The following is an 18,447-nucleotide window of genomic DNA, read 5'->3' on the forward strand; positions in this document are numbered from 1 at the left end:
TGCATTTTTAGCTGGTCAGGAGTAACCATTTAATTCTGTGTCTGGATCTCAAAGGAGTTCAGGCCATCAGAGTTATAAATATACATGAGCCTAATGCAGCCTTGTGGGCAGTAAAACAGTGAAGGTGGTGTCCCTGATTCCAGGGGCAGCCGGTTTGTTTTAATTTTTGAGTTAATGAGCAATTTCAGATGCAAGAGCCTTGGCCCACCGAGAAATGTAACTTTCAGCTGAGATTTTCTTCTTTTCTGATATGTGCTTTCCACATCCTCTCAGTGTTTCAGCACTTTCCTCTTCTCCATTCCAGAAAGAACCTGCATTTCCCTTTCTCAGCTCCTTTCCTGGATTGGTGTGTGCTAAGTCTCTTGCAGTTGTCATCATGTCTTCAGAATGCATTTGATAGGTACAGGAAGTTGCACCAGAGGGAGATGGAACCAGCAATCAATAAAAAAAGAACTATGTTTCTAAGATGCATCATGGGGCTTCCCACAGGAGTTGTGTACCATATGTTCTAATATCTGTGGAACAATGGATCTAATTTTTAGTTCTTTTGCTTGGCTTTCCCAGCCATCTCAGCAAAAAAGAAAATGGACATTTTAACCTGCTGCCCAGCTTACTGATGACTTATACTAAAGATTGCTTTACCGTTTAACCCCTTCACTGTTATCACAGAATAAAATCTCTCCCTTCTCTTCCTCCAGCTTTATTTCTCCTGGCTACTAGTTTAGTATATTTATGGTGCATGAGTCATCAAGCTGCCCTTTGATTGGATAAAAACCAAGCACCCCTGAGACCATCGGTCAATTACAGCTATTCTCAGCTTCATTCACAGATTTATTAGCTTGCACACACAGAGAGAAATTCATTCAGCAAAGTTCATTCATAAAAATTTCAACACGCTGCGTATCATCCTGCACATTTCAGCCTTCGGTTGCAGAGAGGCTTCTGAAAGCTCTGAGAGGAGTCGGGGAGGGAGGGAAGCTCCGAGCCAGGGTGGGCAGGCTGGGAGGGGATCTGAGGAACACGGAAGGACCACAAGTCAGAGAAATAATGCGGAGGAGCGCCTGTCACTAGTACTGCTGGCCTGTGGCCCAGATGGGATGCAAGACAAGATCTTCCAAGAGAGGGCAGCCATCAGGAGAAACGAACTCAGGCAGAAGGGCCTTTGGCTCATATAGTCATTCTCCCCCTCCCCCCCCCCCCACCTTTTTTTAAAAATGAACAATCACTAGAACAAATAAAGGGTTAATAGGCCAGACATTGCCCCGCCCTGTGGGAACCGGAGGGAGCAGGTTTGAAAGTTCCTGTGTGCAGAAGGGAGGATGGGGGTGGGGGGCGCTAAATATTTCTGCAAGGCTCCCGCACCACCAGCGACGCGGCGGGACCGGCTGGCTGGGTCTCCGCCCGGGTCCATGCCGAAGAGTAGGAGGTGAGCGATCCTCGCCGCCGCGAGGCTGGGTCCAAGCTTTCCCAGCAAGGAATCCCCGGCGAGAACACCGGGTGCTGCCGCTGGGCCACGGACTGGACCGAAATCAGCTGGGTAGGCGTTTTCCCCTGGGCTGTTACCCTCGAGGACCCGGAGCCGAGGCGGGCGAGCGCGAGAGCGGAGTTGGAGAGGTAGCTGCCGCAAGTTGCACGGGGCATTGAGGCATTTGTTTCCCGTTCCGTTTATCTAGCAGACGGCGAGGCGATTTATGCAACAGTATCCTGTTTCAGCACTGCCAAGGCTATGCGAGAACGCGGTCAGGACAGCCTGGCAGGACTCGTGCTATATGTAGGACTCTTCGGGCACCCCGGGATGCTGCACAGGGCCAAGTACAGCCGCTTTCGGAATGAGTCCATCACGTCCTTGGACGAAGGCAGCCCGGGAGTCTCGACAGGGAGCAAGGGCTCGCCGCAGCCTCCTTACCCTACCCTGGCACCTCACCTGCCCGCTGAAGATGCTGCCTTGGCCTCCCAGGAGAGCCCCACCCCATTGTGCACCTTGATCCCTCGCATGGCCAGCGTAAAGCTGGCCAACCCAGCCACCTTGCTGAGTCTGAAAAACTTTTGTTTGGGTACCAAAGAGGTACCTCGACTCAAGCTCCAGGAAAGCCAGGACCCGGCTCCCAGCAGCCCGGCTTCCCCTGAAACCAGTCTCAATAGGGCTGTGCCAGCACCTCCGCCTCAGCGGGACCCCGTGGGGCACAGGGCGACCTCTTTAACTCCTGACGCCTGCCCACTTCCCGGCCCTGGGGAACCAACCCCCCGGAACAGACAGGACAGACACTTTGTGCAGCACCTGTTGGGGCTGGGCATGAACTACTATGTGAGGGTAAGTATTTCCCTCTCTGCACTCCTGCAAGGGGCATATTCTCTGCTTTCTGAAAGGGGCTGCGCATCATCCGGCCGAGTTTCAGGTTTGGATAAGTCATCAGGGGGCTTCCCAGGTGGCGCTAGTGGTAAAGAACCCACCTACCAATTCAGGAGACCTAAACGACACGGGTTCAGATCCCTGGGTAGGGAAGACCCCCTGGAGTAGAGCTTGAAAACCCACTCTAGTGTTCTTGCCTAGAGAAGAGCTTGAAAACCCACTCTAGTGTTCTTGCCTAGAGAATCCTATGGACAGAGGAGCCTGGCAGGCTACAGTCCATGCATAGGGTCCCAAAGAGTCAGACACGACTGAAGCAGACTTAGCATGCAAGCACATAAGATACTGTGTAGCTGGAGGGGGCGGAGAAGGGGAGGTGGTCTTATAGGTTTCCCTACAAATATCTGGCCTGTATTGAAATCACATGACTTTTGGTTCAAGAGCATGAACTGGTGCTACATGTTAGTGTAGGTAGTTGCCAGGGTAGTTTCATAGAGAAAGCTGAGATGTCCCTGCTGGACTGAGCATTCTGTACAAGAAGAGTCAGGAATTTCAAATCTAATTAGTGATTAAGACTCAGTAAATTATACTGGCCATTGTGTTTCAGTAGAGATTTTTGTGCTGGAGGAATACATAGTGTATCAGGGACCTGAATTGTTTTTAAAAATCTAATTCAGCATTTAACAAACACTTCTCCAAACATGGCTGAATCTCTAGTCTTGTGTTAGGAGGTAGCCTTAGGTCTTTGGTGCACATTTTTTTTGTCTTTATTGCCTACGCTGTGGCCATGGGGCCTTGTCCATGAGCCATGTGCAAAATCAAGGTCCTTATTGGCCTTGCATCTGCCCTTTTCTATTCCATATCTGAGTAAAAAAAGATTTGGCTTCTGTTCTTCTAGAGCTCACAGTTTCAATCAGGGAAACCAACAAATACAGGTGAAATAATAGAACAATATTTAGCAACATATATCTGGTGTGAGATGCTGAAGGAATTCAGGAAAAGGGGAAGGTTGTTGTGGTCTGGGATTCATTCATAGGGGAACCCTCAGGGGAATGTGCATCTTGGAAGAGCTATCAGATCTTTATTGGCAGAAAGCGGGAGATTCCTGGCAGGGCAAGAATTGGAGCAAAGTCCAAAGGCAGATATTACTGTGGTTACTGCAGGGGAGCATCATGCTGGGCTTAACTGAAAAAAGAGGGAATGCTGGAGGGTAGCTGGTGGTAGGGAGCGTGGCTGGCACATAGTTGATGCTCAAACGAATATGAGTAAAATAAGGCAAATTACAGACAAATCTCGGGTAGCTTGTGGGGGAGGGAGCAGCTGACCAAAGCTCTTAATGCCTAATAGGGAGTTTTTAACACTCTGACTGGTAAACAGGAACCCTCATAGGTTTAAAAATCAACTACAACCTGATGAAGGTGGTTTCAAAAAGACCAATCTGTGAATTTATTTGTGAAGCAGGGAAAAATTAGCAATTGGGAGGTCCATAAGAAGGATACTCTAGTTTAGGCACCAGGAGTGGTAACATGGATTAATGTGAAGATGAGAGAAAACAGATGAATATGAGTCTCTGTGAAAAGAACCTCAACAGTCTTGGATGACAGAGCAGATCTTTTCAGATCATCATACAAATAATAGACGGGTGAACATTTATTGAGCAGTGAGTAGACTGCTGAGTGTGTTTATTGCTATTTATAGTGGCTGTGGATAATTATTGATAGAGTTGTGAGGAATGAAAGATAACTTCAGATGTAAGCCTTCCAATGGGATTAGCAATGTTAGTGATAGAGTGAGTTGGGAACAGGGTCACATTATGTTTAAAGTAATGATATTTAACTGGTTCTAATTTGTAGGTAGCAGTTGTGTAAGACTAGCACTCTCATGAGAAGTCTGATCTGAAAGTAGACATTTGAGAGATAGCCCAATAACTGTATCACACACAGACAATTAAGATCTCAAAGAACGTTAAATAATGAATGCTGAAAGGGTTATAGGGAAAGCAGGCTAGGGGCGGCCTTGGTGAATTGGTAACAAAAACCTCCAAGGAAGATAAATTTATAGGACACTCAGCCCTTACCCTCCCTCACAGTGACACAGCTCATCATGGAAATAGTTTCACGTATCTACTAAAAGTTTGTGGGTACTTGTTATTGGTCAAGTGTCCTCCAAGCTCTAATGGGAGAATGTGATTCTCCTACCCCATGCTCGGCACCTGCCTTCCACACCACCTGGACATCCTCTGTCTTCTGCTTTGCCTTTCCTTCCCTCTTGTACTTCCTTCCACCTCTCCACACCCATACGCATATACAATTTCTAATGTGAAAGAGTTGCTGTGTGATCTCCATTTCCCTAGGGAGTGTCTCCACTGGCATTTTAGATTTTTAATGAGGATGCCATCTGTCTTTTTCCTGGTGATAATGACAGATCCTAGGAAAAGTGCTGACCTCATGATCTATGTGAGTCACACTATGTTGCCAACAGACAGTGACATGAAACACCAGTGAACACCTCTTTTAGGAAGTCAGAAATACATGGAAAACCCTAATTTATTAATTTTTATAAAACCCTAGTTTTGAAAGATGGAAGGAACTCAAAATTTATCAAGCTCAATGCCTCTATGAAGAAACTGAGGACTGGAGAAGTGATTTCTTTTTTACGGCCACACAGGTGAGCCAAAAGAAGAGTTAGCGGCAAAATCCAGTTGCCCTGTGTGCGCCAGTCTTTGCTCCTTTCACCACAGGTTTTCATCCTGTTCCAGATTCTGCTCAGAATTCTTTTAGATGTGATGTGCACTCATTTTAAAAGATGAAATGCCAACCTGTTAATTTATAGTGAAAATTATTGTGCCAAGGAAACCAAAATTGTGATCTCATCTGTAGAAAAATGTGCATAGGAAGAGTTAAATCAGAGGCTTCCTGATGATATGGAATCAGAGTAGAGACGTGAGAGAGATACTCTTTTTTGAAGAATTTATTTTATGATGATAACACTTGTTTATAAGTTTCATGTGTACAACATTACATTTCTACTTCTGTATACACTACAATGTGCTCACCACCAAAAGTTTAGTTTCCATCTTTCACCATAGAGTTGACCCCTTTACAAAGCTGTTTCACCTCTGCCGCTTCCCCTCTGATAACCTCTACTATATCCTCTGTATCTACATGTTGTTTTGCTTTATTTATTTTGGTTTTTATGTTCCACATATGAATGAAATTACATGGTATTTGCCTTCTCTGTCTGACTTATTTCACTTAGCATAATACTCTTAAGGTCCATCCATATTGTTGCAATTCTTTTTCATGGCTAATATTCCATTGTGTATACATATATATACATGCATGCTAAGTTGCTTCAGTCATATCTGACTCTTTGTGACCCTATGGACTGTAGCCCACCAGGCTCCCCTGTCCGTGGGGATTCTCTGGGCAAGAATACTAGAGTGGGTTACTGTGCCCTCCTCCAGGGGATCTTCCTGACCCAGGGAATGAACTTCCATCTGTCTCCTGCGTTGGCAGGAAGGTTCTTTACCACTAGCACTACCTGGGAAGCCATGTATATATATTTATATATATATATTTTTTCACATCTTCTTTATCTGCTCATCCATTGATGGGCACTTAGTTTGTTTCTATACCTTGGCTAATGTAAATAGTGCTGTGATGAGCATAGCAGTGCATATATCTTTTTGAGTTAGTGTTTTGAATTCTTTGGATAAATACCCAGAAGTGGCATTATTGGATCGTATGCTGCTGCTGCTAAGTCACTGCAGTCGTGTCTGACTCTGTATGACCCCATAGATGGCAGCCCACCAGGCTCCCCTGTCCCTGGGATTCTCCAGGCAAGAGCACTGGAGTGGGTTGCCATTTCCTTCTCCAATGCATGAAAGTGAAAAGTCAAAGTGAAGTCGCTCAAGTCGTGCCCGACCCTCAGCGACCCCATGAACTGCAGCCTACCAGGCTCCTCCATCCACAGGATTTTCCAGGCAGGAGTACTGGAGTAGGGTGCCATTGCCTTCTCCGTTGGATCGTATAGTAGTTCTGTTTTTAGTAGTTCTGTTTTTACATTTTTGAGGAACCTCCTTACTGTTTTCCATTGTGACTGTACCAATTTACATTCTCACCAACATTGTATGAGAATTCGCTTTCCTCTACATCCTCACCAACACTGTTTGTTTCCTTTTTGATAATAGCCATTCTAAGAGCTGTGCAATAATAAGAGAGATTCTTGGTGGCTAGTGGACATAGGGGCAGCTCTTTTAGTCAAAAGACAGCCACATATTCTACTTTCTTATCCACATCATGTGAGTGCTCCTGTCCTTGCCCAAATCTGTTTTATTCATTCTCTTATCTATTGAGAAAATATGTACTGTAGACCAAATGTGTGACAGGAACTATTCCAGGCCTTAGGGACACATCAGTGAATTAAGAGACCAGATCTGAACCCTCATGGAACTTACATTCCAGTGAGGGAAGCTGAGTCATGATGAATAAACCAGTAAATATGTATGTATCAGTTCAGTTCAGTCACTCAGTCATGTCCGACTCTTTGCGACCCCATGAATCGCAGCATGCCAGGCCTCCCTGTCCATCACCAACTCCTGGAGTTTACTCAGACTCACGTCCATCGAGTCAGTGATGTATGTATAAGTAAATATAATATGTCATGTGTAGTAAGTGCCAGGGAACATTAAAGCAGGGGAAGTAAGAAAGGCAGTTAGTTGGATGGAGATGGAGGATATTGTATTCTTTTTTGTATAAAAATGGCATAGTTGGAGCTCCTTTTAATTTTGTTGTCTTGTGTCTTTTATCTTCACAATAAGTACTTAATTTGCCATCTACTCTAAGTTAGAGTTGACTTTAGGTTAGATATTCTTTTAAAAATAACTCTTTTTTTCTGTCTTATGATATAAAATCAGTTATACAGCTGAGAATACTTTATGAATCCCAAGAAACTATTTTTGAGTAACTTTCATTCAAGCTCAGACCTTAAACTGCCTGAAGGTTTCTCAAGAAAAGTGGTCTAGCAAACCATTCTTTGCTGCTGCTGCTAAGTCGCTTCAGTTGTGTCAGACTCTGTGCGACCCCATAGACGGCAGCCCACCAGGCTTCCCTGTCCCTGGGATTCTCCAGGCAAGAACACGGGAGTGGGTTGCCATTTCCTTCTCCAATGCATGAAAGTGAAAAGTGAAAGTGAAGTCGCTCAGTCGTGTCTGACTCCTAGCAACCCCATGGACTGCAGCCTACCAGGCTCCTCCATCCACGGGATTTTCCAGGCAGGAGTACTGGAGTGGGGTGCCTTCTCCAAAACCATTCTTTGAGAGATACCAAATTAGAAATGAACAGCCAGACTGGGTCTGAGCAAAGTAGTGAGGTGGGTGAGGTCTGTTAAATGTGGCCACATGCTGACGTTTGTTCCCACCATAATATTACATTTCAGTTTCTCATGAGATATTTCCGATTCGCTTTGTCTAGCAACAAACATTCATGTGGAGGTCTCCCAGGTACCCAAAATGGTCTGTGTATGGTGAGCATGGAAGATATGTAACATGACCAGTGCTCTCATGCGTAGAATGAGAGAATTGATCTCAATGACCTTGAAGGTCCCCATCACCAGCATTTTTCTCCTTCCAGTCTTATTGAGATATAACCTTATACAGTACTGTATAAGGTTAAGGTGAATAGCATACTGGATTTGACTTTTATACATCATGAAATGATTACCACAGTAAGTTCACTGAACATTCATCATCTCATATGTTAATGGATACAAAAGAAAAGAAAAAGAAAAACTATTTCTTTGTGATGAGAAGACTTAGGATTTACTCTCTCAGCAACTTTCATATATAATGTACAGCCGTCCCAACACCAGCATTTACAGGCACTAAAGCTCATTTCTCCATGTGGGAGGTATTTAAATATTACTTTCCTTTCCCATACCCAGTTCTCAGATTGCCTACAACTTAGTTCAGAGACTAAATAAATCAGAGGCAAAGAAACTAACCCAGATGGAACTGCCACAGGTTAGCACAGTAGTTCTTACAATAAAACATGGAGAAAGGCTGTTTTCTCCCGGTGAGGACATCGAGACTCAAAGAGTGTATTGTCTACCCTCCACTTTGCAATGTAAGTAAATAGCGGACTGAAGATCCAAATCCAGGCTGATCTCACTCCAGTGCTCTTCTTCCCACCCTCTCCCCTTACCTCCAAGCAAGTCAGGCAGTCCTGCAGGTTCGTAAATGGAGTAGCACAGAGGAAGGACCATACTGGGCAGGAGAACTTTTTAGAGGACCAACCCATGGAACTTGCCTGCTTGCGTTCATTTGCATGATTTCAGTCTCCTCACTTCAGCTGCACCCAGCGTAGCCATTTCCACAGACTGTATTAGTATCCTAGTGCTGTTGTAACAAGTGTCACAAACCAAATGGCTTACAACCACAGACATTCATTCTCTCTCGGTTCTGAAGGCTAGAAGTCTGAAATCAAGCTATCTGCAGGGCCACGATCCCTCGAAGGCTCTAGGAGAGAATCCTTCGATGCCTCTTCTGGTTTCTGGTGGCTGCTAGCAGTCCTTGGCATTACTTGGCTTGTAGAGGCATCTCTCTTGTCTCTCCCTCCATCTTCACATGTCTTTCTCTCCTGTGTGTCCAAGGACACCAGTCATTGGATTAAGGCTCTCACTAATCCATTATGACTTCATTTTAACTTCATTGTATCTGTGAAGACTCAACTTTCAAGTTAGGCCACATTCATAGGTTTTAGGGGTTAAGACTTCAACTTACCTTTTTGAGCTATGCAATTCAACCCATAACAGTTCCCCAAAACATTTATTGCAGTGTGTTTGCCCACAGAAACTTTCTTGCCTATTGGGCTCATCAGTTTTGGGTGCAAATACGATCTTTTTACTTCCTTTGTAAATCTCATGGTATGTTCTCACCATCCATCTTCCCTTTTCTAATGTTGTATCTTAATACTGAGGCTGTAGACTAGTATTGCCTATTGTCTGTCTACACTGGATGTGGTCCACGGTACTGTGATGTTCCGTCTGCCCCAACTGTCTTTTCTGTAGGAGAGCACTGGTCTAGGAATCGTGAGGTCTAGGTTAAAGTAATGGCTCTGACACTAGCCAGCTGTGTGACCTGGGATGAGTCATTTCACTTCTTTATTTTCTTATATTTGAAACAAAAGTGTACAGAATGCTATCTGTGATCCTAAGACCCCATGTCCCCTTTCCCATTGTCTGAAATCTCCTATTAGGATCTCTTTTCTGAAGGAAGTAACTTTTCACACCTTTGTCTCAATAGCGAGGAGACAGAATGCCCTTAGCACCTTCTTGCTAACCCTGAGCTGGCTTCACCAGTAAAGCAGAAACCTTGCATTAGCATGGATACAGGTGGTCAACATTTTAGAGAGATGGTGAGAGAGGAGTCAGGTGGAACAGTATCCAAGTATGGGATTCCAGGGAGGAGTAGATGGTGGGCAGGTCCAGGAGGCAGGCCAGTGTGAATGATGGTGGTCAGTACTCTGGGACCATGGCTTTGCTTACTTGGTCTAGCCAGCAGGGCCATGCTGGGGCTTGGCATCCAATCCAAGGTCTATAGGAGTACCAGGAATTAACCCTTCTCTGTTTTCTCTGGGCAAATGTGATAAAAGAAAAAGGCCTTGCCACACACAACAGCAGTCTAATAACTCTAACCTTGAAAGTGGAAGATTTCTGACCCTGGCGAACCCTTGAAGAGACTGTCCCACGGTTTATGCAAAATTATGGGACTTTGGTTTTGTGGATTAGTGGTGTGTGCACGGCTAATGGCAGGGCTTTCTGCCTCTGCTGTTTTCCCTTTTTTTTTTTTTTTCCGGAATTATTGGTGGATAAAAGAGACATCATACAGGTGCGAGGAAATAATTCCAGCTAAAACTGACTCTTTGGCAATGAGGGTATTATATTTTCTTACTATTTCTTTCTTGAAGTAGATGTAGAAGTGTATTCTGCAAGAACTTAGGAAAATCCTGGCATAGTTGACCCACTGTTCCTGTTCTTTTTAAAACTGTACATATCCCTTGATCTGACCAGTCCTTGCTCACCCCTGACCACTAGAGCGTCAGTTGGAAGATAGTGTTTCAGAGATCACCATGTCCAAAACCTTCATTTTGCAGTTGAGGAAAGAGGCTCAGAGATGTGAAATGACTTGCCCCAAGTCACATAGCAACTTAGTGGTAGAACCCAGACAAGAACTGCCAGTTCTGTCTGTGCTCTGCTTAGTCATTCAGTTATGTTCAACTCTTTGCGACCCCATGGACTGCAGCCCACCAGACTCCTCTGTCCATGGGGATTTTCCTGGCAAGGTTACTGGAGTGGGTTGCCATGCCCTCCTCCAGGGGGTCTTCCCAACCCAGGGATCGAACCCAGGTCTCCTGCATTGCAGGTGGATTCTTTACCATCTGAGCCACTAGGGAAGCACAGTTCTGTCTACAACACTTTTTTTTTTAATAAAAAATTGAAGTACAGTTGATTTACAATGTTAACTTGAGGTGTACAACACAGTGATCTATCTATATATATATTATTTTTCAAATTATTTTCTCTTATAGTTTATTATAAAATAATGAGTGTAGTCTCTGTGTATACAGTAGGTCCTTGTTGGTTATCTATTTTATATATAGTAGTGTATATGTCCAACATTCTATTTTCTGCCCCTATCTTGCCTACCTTCCCTCACTCCCCAAACTAAATGCACTATGCCAAACATATCTACATGATTGAAATATTGAATACATGTCTTTTTTAAAGACCAGAATAAAAATGTTTTTCTGATAGGAAAACAGCCTTTAAAAAACCATGAGAAGGAGAAGGAGATCAAGGAAGAGTGGAAAGGAGCCCAAAATGCATTGGCTTTGCCAGTTTTACCCTTTTGTTTATGGAGGTCCTGGTGGGTGGCAACGTGTCCATGTTGGGCCAGGACTCGTACAACACGCATGGACTGACCTTATTTCATTCATCTAAAACCCCTTGGGGTCATTTCGCATAAGTGGCTTTTCCTCTCACTTCCATTTTCATGCTACTTTAAAGCTAGTACCACACTGTGTCATCACATGGGTTGGATGGAAGCCTCCCTATTTCCCAGTGTGACAGTCCCACCATAAGGAGAGTGATCTAGAAGATACACAGGGCTCAGGGGGCAAGGCCATGTCACAGTGTCTTTTTTAGAGCAGGGTTATGAGGTAGCTGGGGTCTCTTCCCCTCTCCTAAAAGTTATAAGCTTTGGATCTCAGGGTGGTCTGGTCAGATTTGCAATGGAGTATCAAAATCATGGTGATCAAAAGATGTAGGCCTCAGTGTTGTGCACAAGTAGCCACTACTGAAAAGGTTGCACCTGAAACAGAGTTTTCTGAAAGGATATTTGGGAAAGTCAAGAGGCCTCAAAGAGCTGGACTTTTGAAAACATTTGTTGGGGGGCATCATATGAGAATGTATTGATAGCATAGCAATGATGATAAGGAAGTATAAATTTGCAACCATAAACTCAGATGTACAGGTTCAGTTCAGTCACTCAGTCGTGTCCGACTCTTTGTGACCCCATGGACTGCAGCACGCCAGGCTTCCCTGTCCATCAACAACTCCCGGAGCTTACTCAAACTCATGTCCATCGAGTTAGTGATGCCATCCAACCATCTCATCCTCTGTCATCCCCTTCTCCTCCCGCCTTCCATTTTTCCTAGCATCAGGGTCTTTTCCAATGAGTCAGTTCTTTGCACCAGGTCGCCAAAATATTGGAGTTTCAGCTTCAGCAACAGCCCTTCCAATGAATATTCAGGACTGATCTCCTTTAGGATGGACTAGTTGGATCTTCTTGCAGTCCAGGGGACTCTCAAGAGTCTTCTCCAACAGCACAGTTCAAAAGCATCAATTCTTTGGAGCTCAGCTTTCTTTATAGTCCAACTCTCACATCCATACATGACTACTGGAAAAACCATAGCTTTGACTAGATGGACCATTGTTGGCAAAATAATGTCTCTGCTTTTTAATATGCTGTCTAGGTTGGTCATAACTTCCCTTCCAAGGAGCAAGCGTCTTTTAATTTCATGGCTGCAGATGTACAAGAGATGTCATTAAAATATGTGTTGTTGCTGTTGCTAAGTCGCTTCAGTCATGTCCGACTCTGTGTGACCCCTGAGACGGCAGCCCACAGCTCCCCTGTCCCTGGGATTCTCCAGGCAAGAACACTGGAGTGGGTTGCCATTTCCTTCTCCAATGCATGAAAGTGAAAAGTGAAAGTGAAGTCCCTCAGTCGTGTCCGACTCTGAGCGACCCCATGGACTGCAGCCTACCAGGCTCCTCTGTCCATGGGATTTTCCAGGCAAGAGTACTGGAGTGGGGTGCCATTGCCTTCTCCAAAATATGTGTGTGTGTGTGTGTGTGTGTATATATATATATATATATATTTAAACTGTAAATATTTAAAATCATGAAATCCAGCACTAAGCCCTCTCTTATTTGTTTGACAATATTTTCCATTTTGGTCATTGTTTGTCCCCCAGTCTCAGGATCACATAATGAATTGAGGGGATTAATTGGTGCCCCTAAATAGGAGAGAGGCCTCTGACCTTCAGTTCATTGTTTGTGGATGGTTCCCTAAAGGCAAGAACACCCCAGCATTTGACCTTCTTTTGCCCATTAGGATGTTTATCCTCTCTGGGAGCCCCTTCTGAGAATCCAGCCTTTCTAGCTGCCCCTCCAGAGACCTTGTGTTTCCCTAGAGCCTGGCCAAGATGCAAATTGGGATCTGTGATGCTTAGAGGCCCACCAGTTTCAACCACCCATTGCCTTCCCATTTATGCTCCTGAAGAAAAGGGATGACTGATGGTTGAAGCAAGTTCATGGGAATTCCAGAAGCAGCCAGAACCAAAGAGGTGACGATTGAGGAAGGACCAAGGTCAAGGGCAGGAAGAAGAGGGCAGACATTTAAGACTGGGGAAAGATGGAGTGAAGTTGAAGGAGCTGTTCCCATTTGGCAGGGCAGACACTGGCAGCCAAGGATTCTGAAGGCAAACAAGGCCAAAGGCAGTTCTTGGGAGGGATTGGCAATCATGTGACATGTGGGAGGTTCATGGGATTGAGAGAGGGAGGGAGGGAGGGAAAAGAATGCAGAGTACAGGCAGTGCCTACCCAGAAAAGAATCTGGAACACAGTGGTCATAAATCAACAGTTTAGTTACATATTTTGTCTGGTCAAATTAGAAAAAAAATTTTCTTTTGATCAGTACCAAGATTTTAAAAACCAAGAACGTTCATATAAAACTCTGGATTTTTCTGGCTTCTTAGAAGAGCTGACAGCACTAGGCTAGCCATCCCACATGTTAACAGATGACCAGAGGTGGGCACTGAGCCACAGTCCCACTCAGTTGCACTCACTTCCATCACCTGTCTGTCCAGGTCCCCCGCAAGGTGGCTAAGGTTGCATAACTACCTGTGACATTGTCTTTTTTTTCCACTTTGGAATACCTGGGAGAGAAGCTGAGAATGTCCTCTTCCTGGGGACCATAGTGGGGCTTCTTTCTTTTATGCAGTGAGACGGAGTATTGGGAATGGGTGAGACCCAGGAAACCGGGATGCGGCCTTCTCCACTCAGAGGGTCTCTTCCCATCCTCACAGAGTTGCAGAGTTTTCAGGAGTAGTGGGGCTCCAGGACTAGTGCAGGCCATTCCTATTTTGTGAAAATGTGTCAGGCAAAGTTGGTTTGTGTTATCAGTTCTTTGTGGTGATGAATTTTCCCAGAGAAATAATGTCAAAAGGTTGATAAAGCTCTCTCATATGGCTGAGGAGAGAATTAAGTGAAAAAAAATTTATGTATAAAGATTAGCACAGAGCTTGTCACATGGTAAGTCTCAGGTCGGGGGAGAAGAATGAACTTTCAAAGTTCTAGGAGTGTCTTTGGGCAAAAAAAAAAGAAAGAGAGACTAGCTTCGATTTTGGCGTTTTTGCCATTCCCTTTGGCATCCTTTCCCGTCCAGCAGTGCCACCCTGTAGAACTTTCTTCCCTAAGCCTTTCCCTATGGTGCTCACCAGGGCAGGCTTGGCCTCTTCTCTGAAGTTGCCTACTATTTCTTTACTAGTCAGCATTCCTCTTCCCTCAGTACAGCAGAGGGAAAAGCACTTGCCTTTGGAAAAATATTTATTACTTCATCGAATCTTCATTGTAGTATTTCTCAGAGTTTGCCAAGCATCAACTATATCAGTTAAAAATACTAGTTAAAAGTGAAAACTTTGACCTTACCCCCAACCCCTGCTCCCCCCATCTCCTGCCCCTCTGGCCATCCTGAATTTGCTGCTTCAGAATCTCTAAGGCTGGGCCCTAGAAATCTGCATTTTAAACAACCCCCCCACCCCTCTATGATTGGAGAAGGAAATGGCAACCCACTCTTGTATTCCTGCCTGGGAAGTCTAATGGACAGAGAAGCCTGGTGGGCTATGGTTCGTGAGGTCAAAAAGAGTCGGACACGACTGAGGCACAGAACACCAACACACACACACACCCACTATGATATTCTGATGCACAGAAAATTTGGGAACCTCTGCTGAGTCCAGCTGGTGCAGTGGTTCTCAGTCAGGGATGATTTTGCTACTAAGGGGACGTCTGGCAATGCCTGGAGACATGTTTGGTTGTCATAACAGGGGAAGGGGAGGGCAAGTACTGGCCTTCAGAGACTAGAGGCCAGGGATGTGGCTAAACACCCTACAATGCTCAGGACAGCCCCCACAGTACAGAATATTCAGGCCCAATGTGTCAATAATACTGAGGCTAAGAAATCCTGAGTCACAGGGATGAAGTGCATAAACCTGGGCTGTGCATTTGGAGGTAATTGTGAATAAGAAAAGAATCAACATCTGATTCAGCATTTGACTCCTAAAAATCTAACCCAAGGAACTTCTAACTTTCTCAGGCCTTCTCCTTTATCCTCTCTCTCTTTGTAAAAAAATTTTCTATTTATTTATGTGGCTGTGCTGGGCCTTAATTGCAGTATGCATGGTCTTTGATCTTCATTGCAACATGTAGGAATCTAGTTCCCTTATCAGGGATAGAATCCAGGCCCCCCTTCATTGGGAGCACATAGTCTTAACCACTGGACCACCATGAAAGTCCCTCTTTTAGTCTCTCTTAAATCCACAGATTCTCTAAAATTATAGTTTACTTTCACCTCCACCCAAACAATACTGCTGTGGCTTCCATATCAGGATCTCAGATGGTGGGAATGAGAGTAAGGACCCTGTGTTGTTATGACTCAGTTGTACATCAGATATGTCCACACTGGCAAAGGAGTTGATCGTTACTCAGGTGCTTTCTGGGCTCAGTGGCATTTGTAGACTGACTTGGTATCCTACCAAGGTTTTCTACCTTCACTTCTATAGGGAAATGCCTTCAGAATTTAAAGATAACTTACGTAGATTTTAAGAACAGAGCCTGTCTTGGGTTGGAAACTTCCTTTTGTTAGAGGGAAAGAACTGCTGGAAAGCAAGCAGCTTGAGCAGAAAGCATGTGCCCTATAAGTATAACCCCAGAAATTAGATTTTTCCCCTCAATGTCATAAGAGAATAATTTATGTGAATCATTCTTTGGGGAATGGTGAAATGTATAATTCAAACCTTTTTTTTTTTTTTTTACATAGTGCCAACTCTGGGACCTTGAAAGGCATTATCCCTCCATGTCCTCTCTTCTCAGCATGACTCCTTTAACCCTGGACACAGGGCTCAGACTGATACATTGACTACAAAGTACTGTTTCATAGTGAGTTAAGTGATCCAAGGTCACAGAGCTCATGAGCTGCTGAGCAGGGACTATAATTCAGGTTTCCCTACTCCCAGGCCAGGGCTCTTTTCACTACCTTCTGGGAATAAGATGTAATCTTGCATGAGGCGGTTACAGAAGGGAGAGGAGAACAAAGGCATCCACACAAATTCCTGTAATATATGGCAGTGCCTAATAGATGACACCAAAGTGACACAAGCAAACCGTGTGGGAATTCAGGGAGGAGAGGGGACTCCTTCCATTTGAGACGATTGTGGAAAACAGGGTTTCTGAGTCTTGAAAATGGAGTTTCCATAGGCAGAGATGGAGGAAGAACATTCTAGGCAAAAAGCATGACAGGGTGAGGCATGGAGGTGGGAAAGTGGAGGATATATTTTGACAGAGAGTACAGTTGGACTTGGTTGGATGATGTGTTAGGTATGTGCTGGAGATCAGAGCATGGGCTGGTGCTAAAACAAAGTTGTATAGTATCTGAGAAGTTGGGTTTTCCAACAGAAAATTGTTGAATAATTTTTGAATAGGGGAATCGCAAACTTGGAGGTGTGTTTTAGAAAGATTACATGGGCTGCAGTGTTCAAAGAGGACCCAGAGGAAGGGAGGCTGGAGAACAGGAGCCCAGGTGAGAAGTGGGTTGGGAAGAAAGGCAGTGGCAATAGAGACAAGGAAAGATGTGAGACCCACTCAATGAGGACAGGATTAGGAAGGAAAGGTCTGGGCATCAGGGGTGAATTCCTTTAAGCATGTGCTGCCTTCAAGATGAACTCAAAGCATCCAGGTGGAAATCTCCAGAAGAAAATGGGATAGTTAGGTCTGAGGAGAGGGTCTGTTGTTGGCATCAAAGCCCAGGGAACAGACGAGGCTACCAAAAGGGAAGTGTAGAACAGAGAGATGCATGCCACATTGAAGTCCTCTGTGGAGGGGGAGGAAGAACAGGCCTTGATGAGCAGGATAGAGAGATGACAGGGTACTCTAGGGAAGAGAGGGGAGGGAGTTTCAAGGAGAGAGAGGTTGGATAAAGGAGTATCAAACCCATAGAAGATTCAAGGAAGATGAGAACTGAGAAAGAGCCATGGTTTGGCCTTTTATCTTCTTATTCCCCATCTCCACTAAGATATTCACATTCAACTGCTGCAAACCAAGCATAGAGTTTGATGCTCCAAACCTCCATTCTCTCCCCTTGCCTTCTCAGGAAGTAGCATCTCCCACTTTCCAAGTCAGAACCACACACTCTGTCATACTCCACCCAGCCTTCAGTTATCAAGTCCAGTCAGTTCCACCTTTAGGATGTTTCTTGTGTGCCTCCGTTTTTCTCCACCCCCACTGCAGCATTTTCAAACTTAATGATCAGCTTCTTATGGAACTATTTCATGAAACACGCTTTGTGAAACTCTACAACGGTAGCTTTCAATTGAAATTAGGAGATGAATCATCATAATATAAGATATATACCTATAGAAAATAGATACTTCAGGGTACTGGACTCTTAGAAGCAGACAACTTCTATTTGGGTAGTCAGAGAAGGCTCCCAGGGGAGATGGCATTTAAGATGGTCCCCTAAGGTTGGATAGAAATCTAACCATGGGGATTATTTTTTAAAAAGGATATTCCAGATGGAGGGGACATAGATGAGGAAATATAGGTTATGTACAAGGGAGAGCGCTGATTTCAGTTTGGCTAGAGACCTGGAAAATTCCATGGATGGAAGAGCCTGGTAGGCTGCAGTCTATGGGGTCGCTCAGAGTCGGACACAACTAAGCGACTTCACTTTCACTTTTCACTTTCATGCATTGGAGAAGGAAATGGCAACCCACTCCAGTGTTCTTGTCTGGAGAATCCTAGGGACGGGGAAGCCTGGTGGGCTGCCATCTATGGGGTCGCACAGAGTCGGACATGACTGAAGCGACTTAGCAGCAGCAGCAGAGTAGAGACTGCTTTGGAAAAAAAAAAATCAGTGGGTAGTAAAATTTGAGCCAGATTATATACAGCAGGCCTTAAATATCAGGCTAAGGAGTTTAGATGTTTAAGGAGGCATGAGGATTCATTTGTGCTAGAGAAGGGAGTGACTGCAGGTGGGGAAGCCCTTTCAAAGGTTATTGCAGAGCTAATCAAGGTGAGAAGTGTCTATATGAGGGTCTTGGTAGAGGGAATGAAGTAAAGAAACGCTGGCAGAGACATTGTGGAAGAAACATTTGATGAAGGGGCAGAGAGGGAGGGCAGATTTCAAGCCAGCCTTTTACCTCTAAAATGTTAAGGTAAAGACTTAGGGTGAGATGGGAGGACATGCCAGTAAAAGACATGGG

At 44.6% G+C, this 18,447-nt stretch overlaps 1 protein-coding gene across 1 annotated transcript in view; it reads left to right on the forward strand.

The window, feature by feature from the left end:
* Positions 1 to 1,584: 1,584 nt before the first annotated feature.
* Positions 1,585 to 18,447, forward strand: part of SHC4 (SHC (Src homology 2 domain containing) family, member 4) — a 134,046-nt gene continuing 117,183 nt past the window's right edge. Inside the window, exon 1 of the mRNA XM_010839528.1 lies at positions 1,585 to 2,311. Coding sequence (XP_010837830.1) covers positions 1,727 to 2,311 — 585 coding nt within the window. The 5' untranslated portion in view covers positions 1,585 to 1,726. The remainder of the gene's footprint in view (positions 2,312 to 18,447) is intronic.

This window comes from Bison bison, unplaced genomic scaffold (genome assembly GCF_000754665.1).
Source record: "Bison bison bison isolate TAMUID 2011002044 unplaced genomic scaffold, Bison_UMD1.0 scf7180017864118, whole genome shotgun sequence".
Taxonomy (NCBI): domain Eukaryota; kingdom Metazoa; phylum Chordata; class Mammalia; order Artiodactyla; family Bovidae; genus Bison; species Bison bison.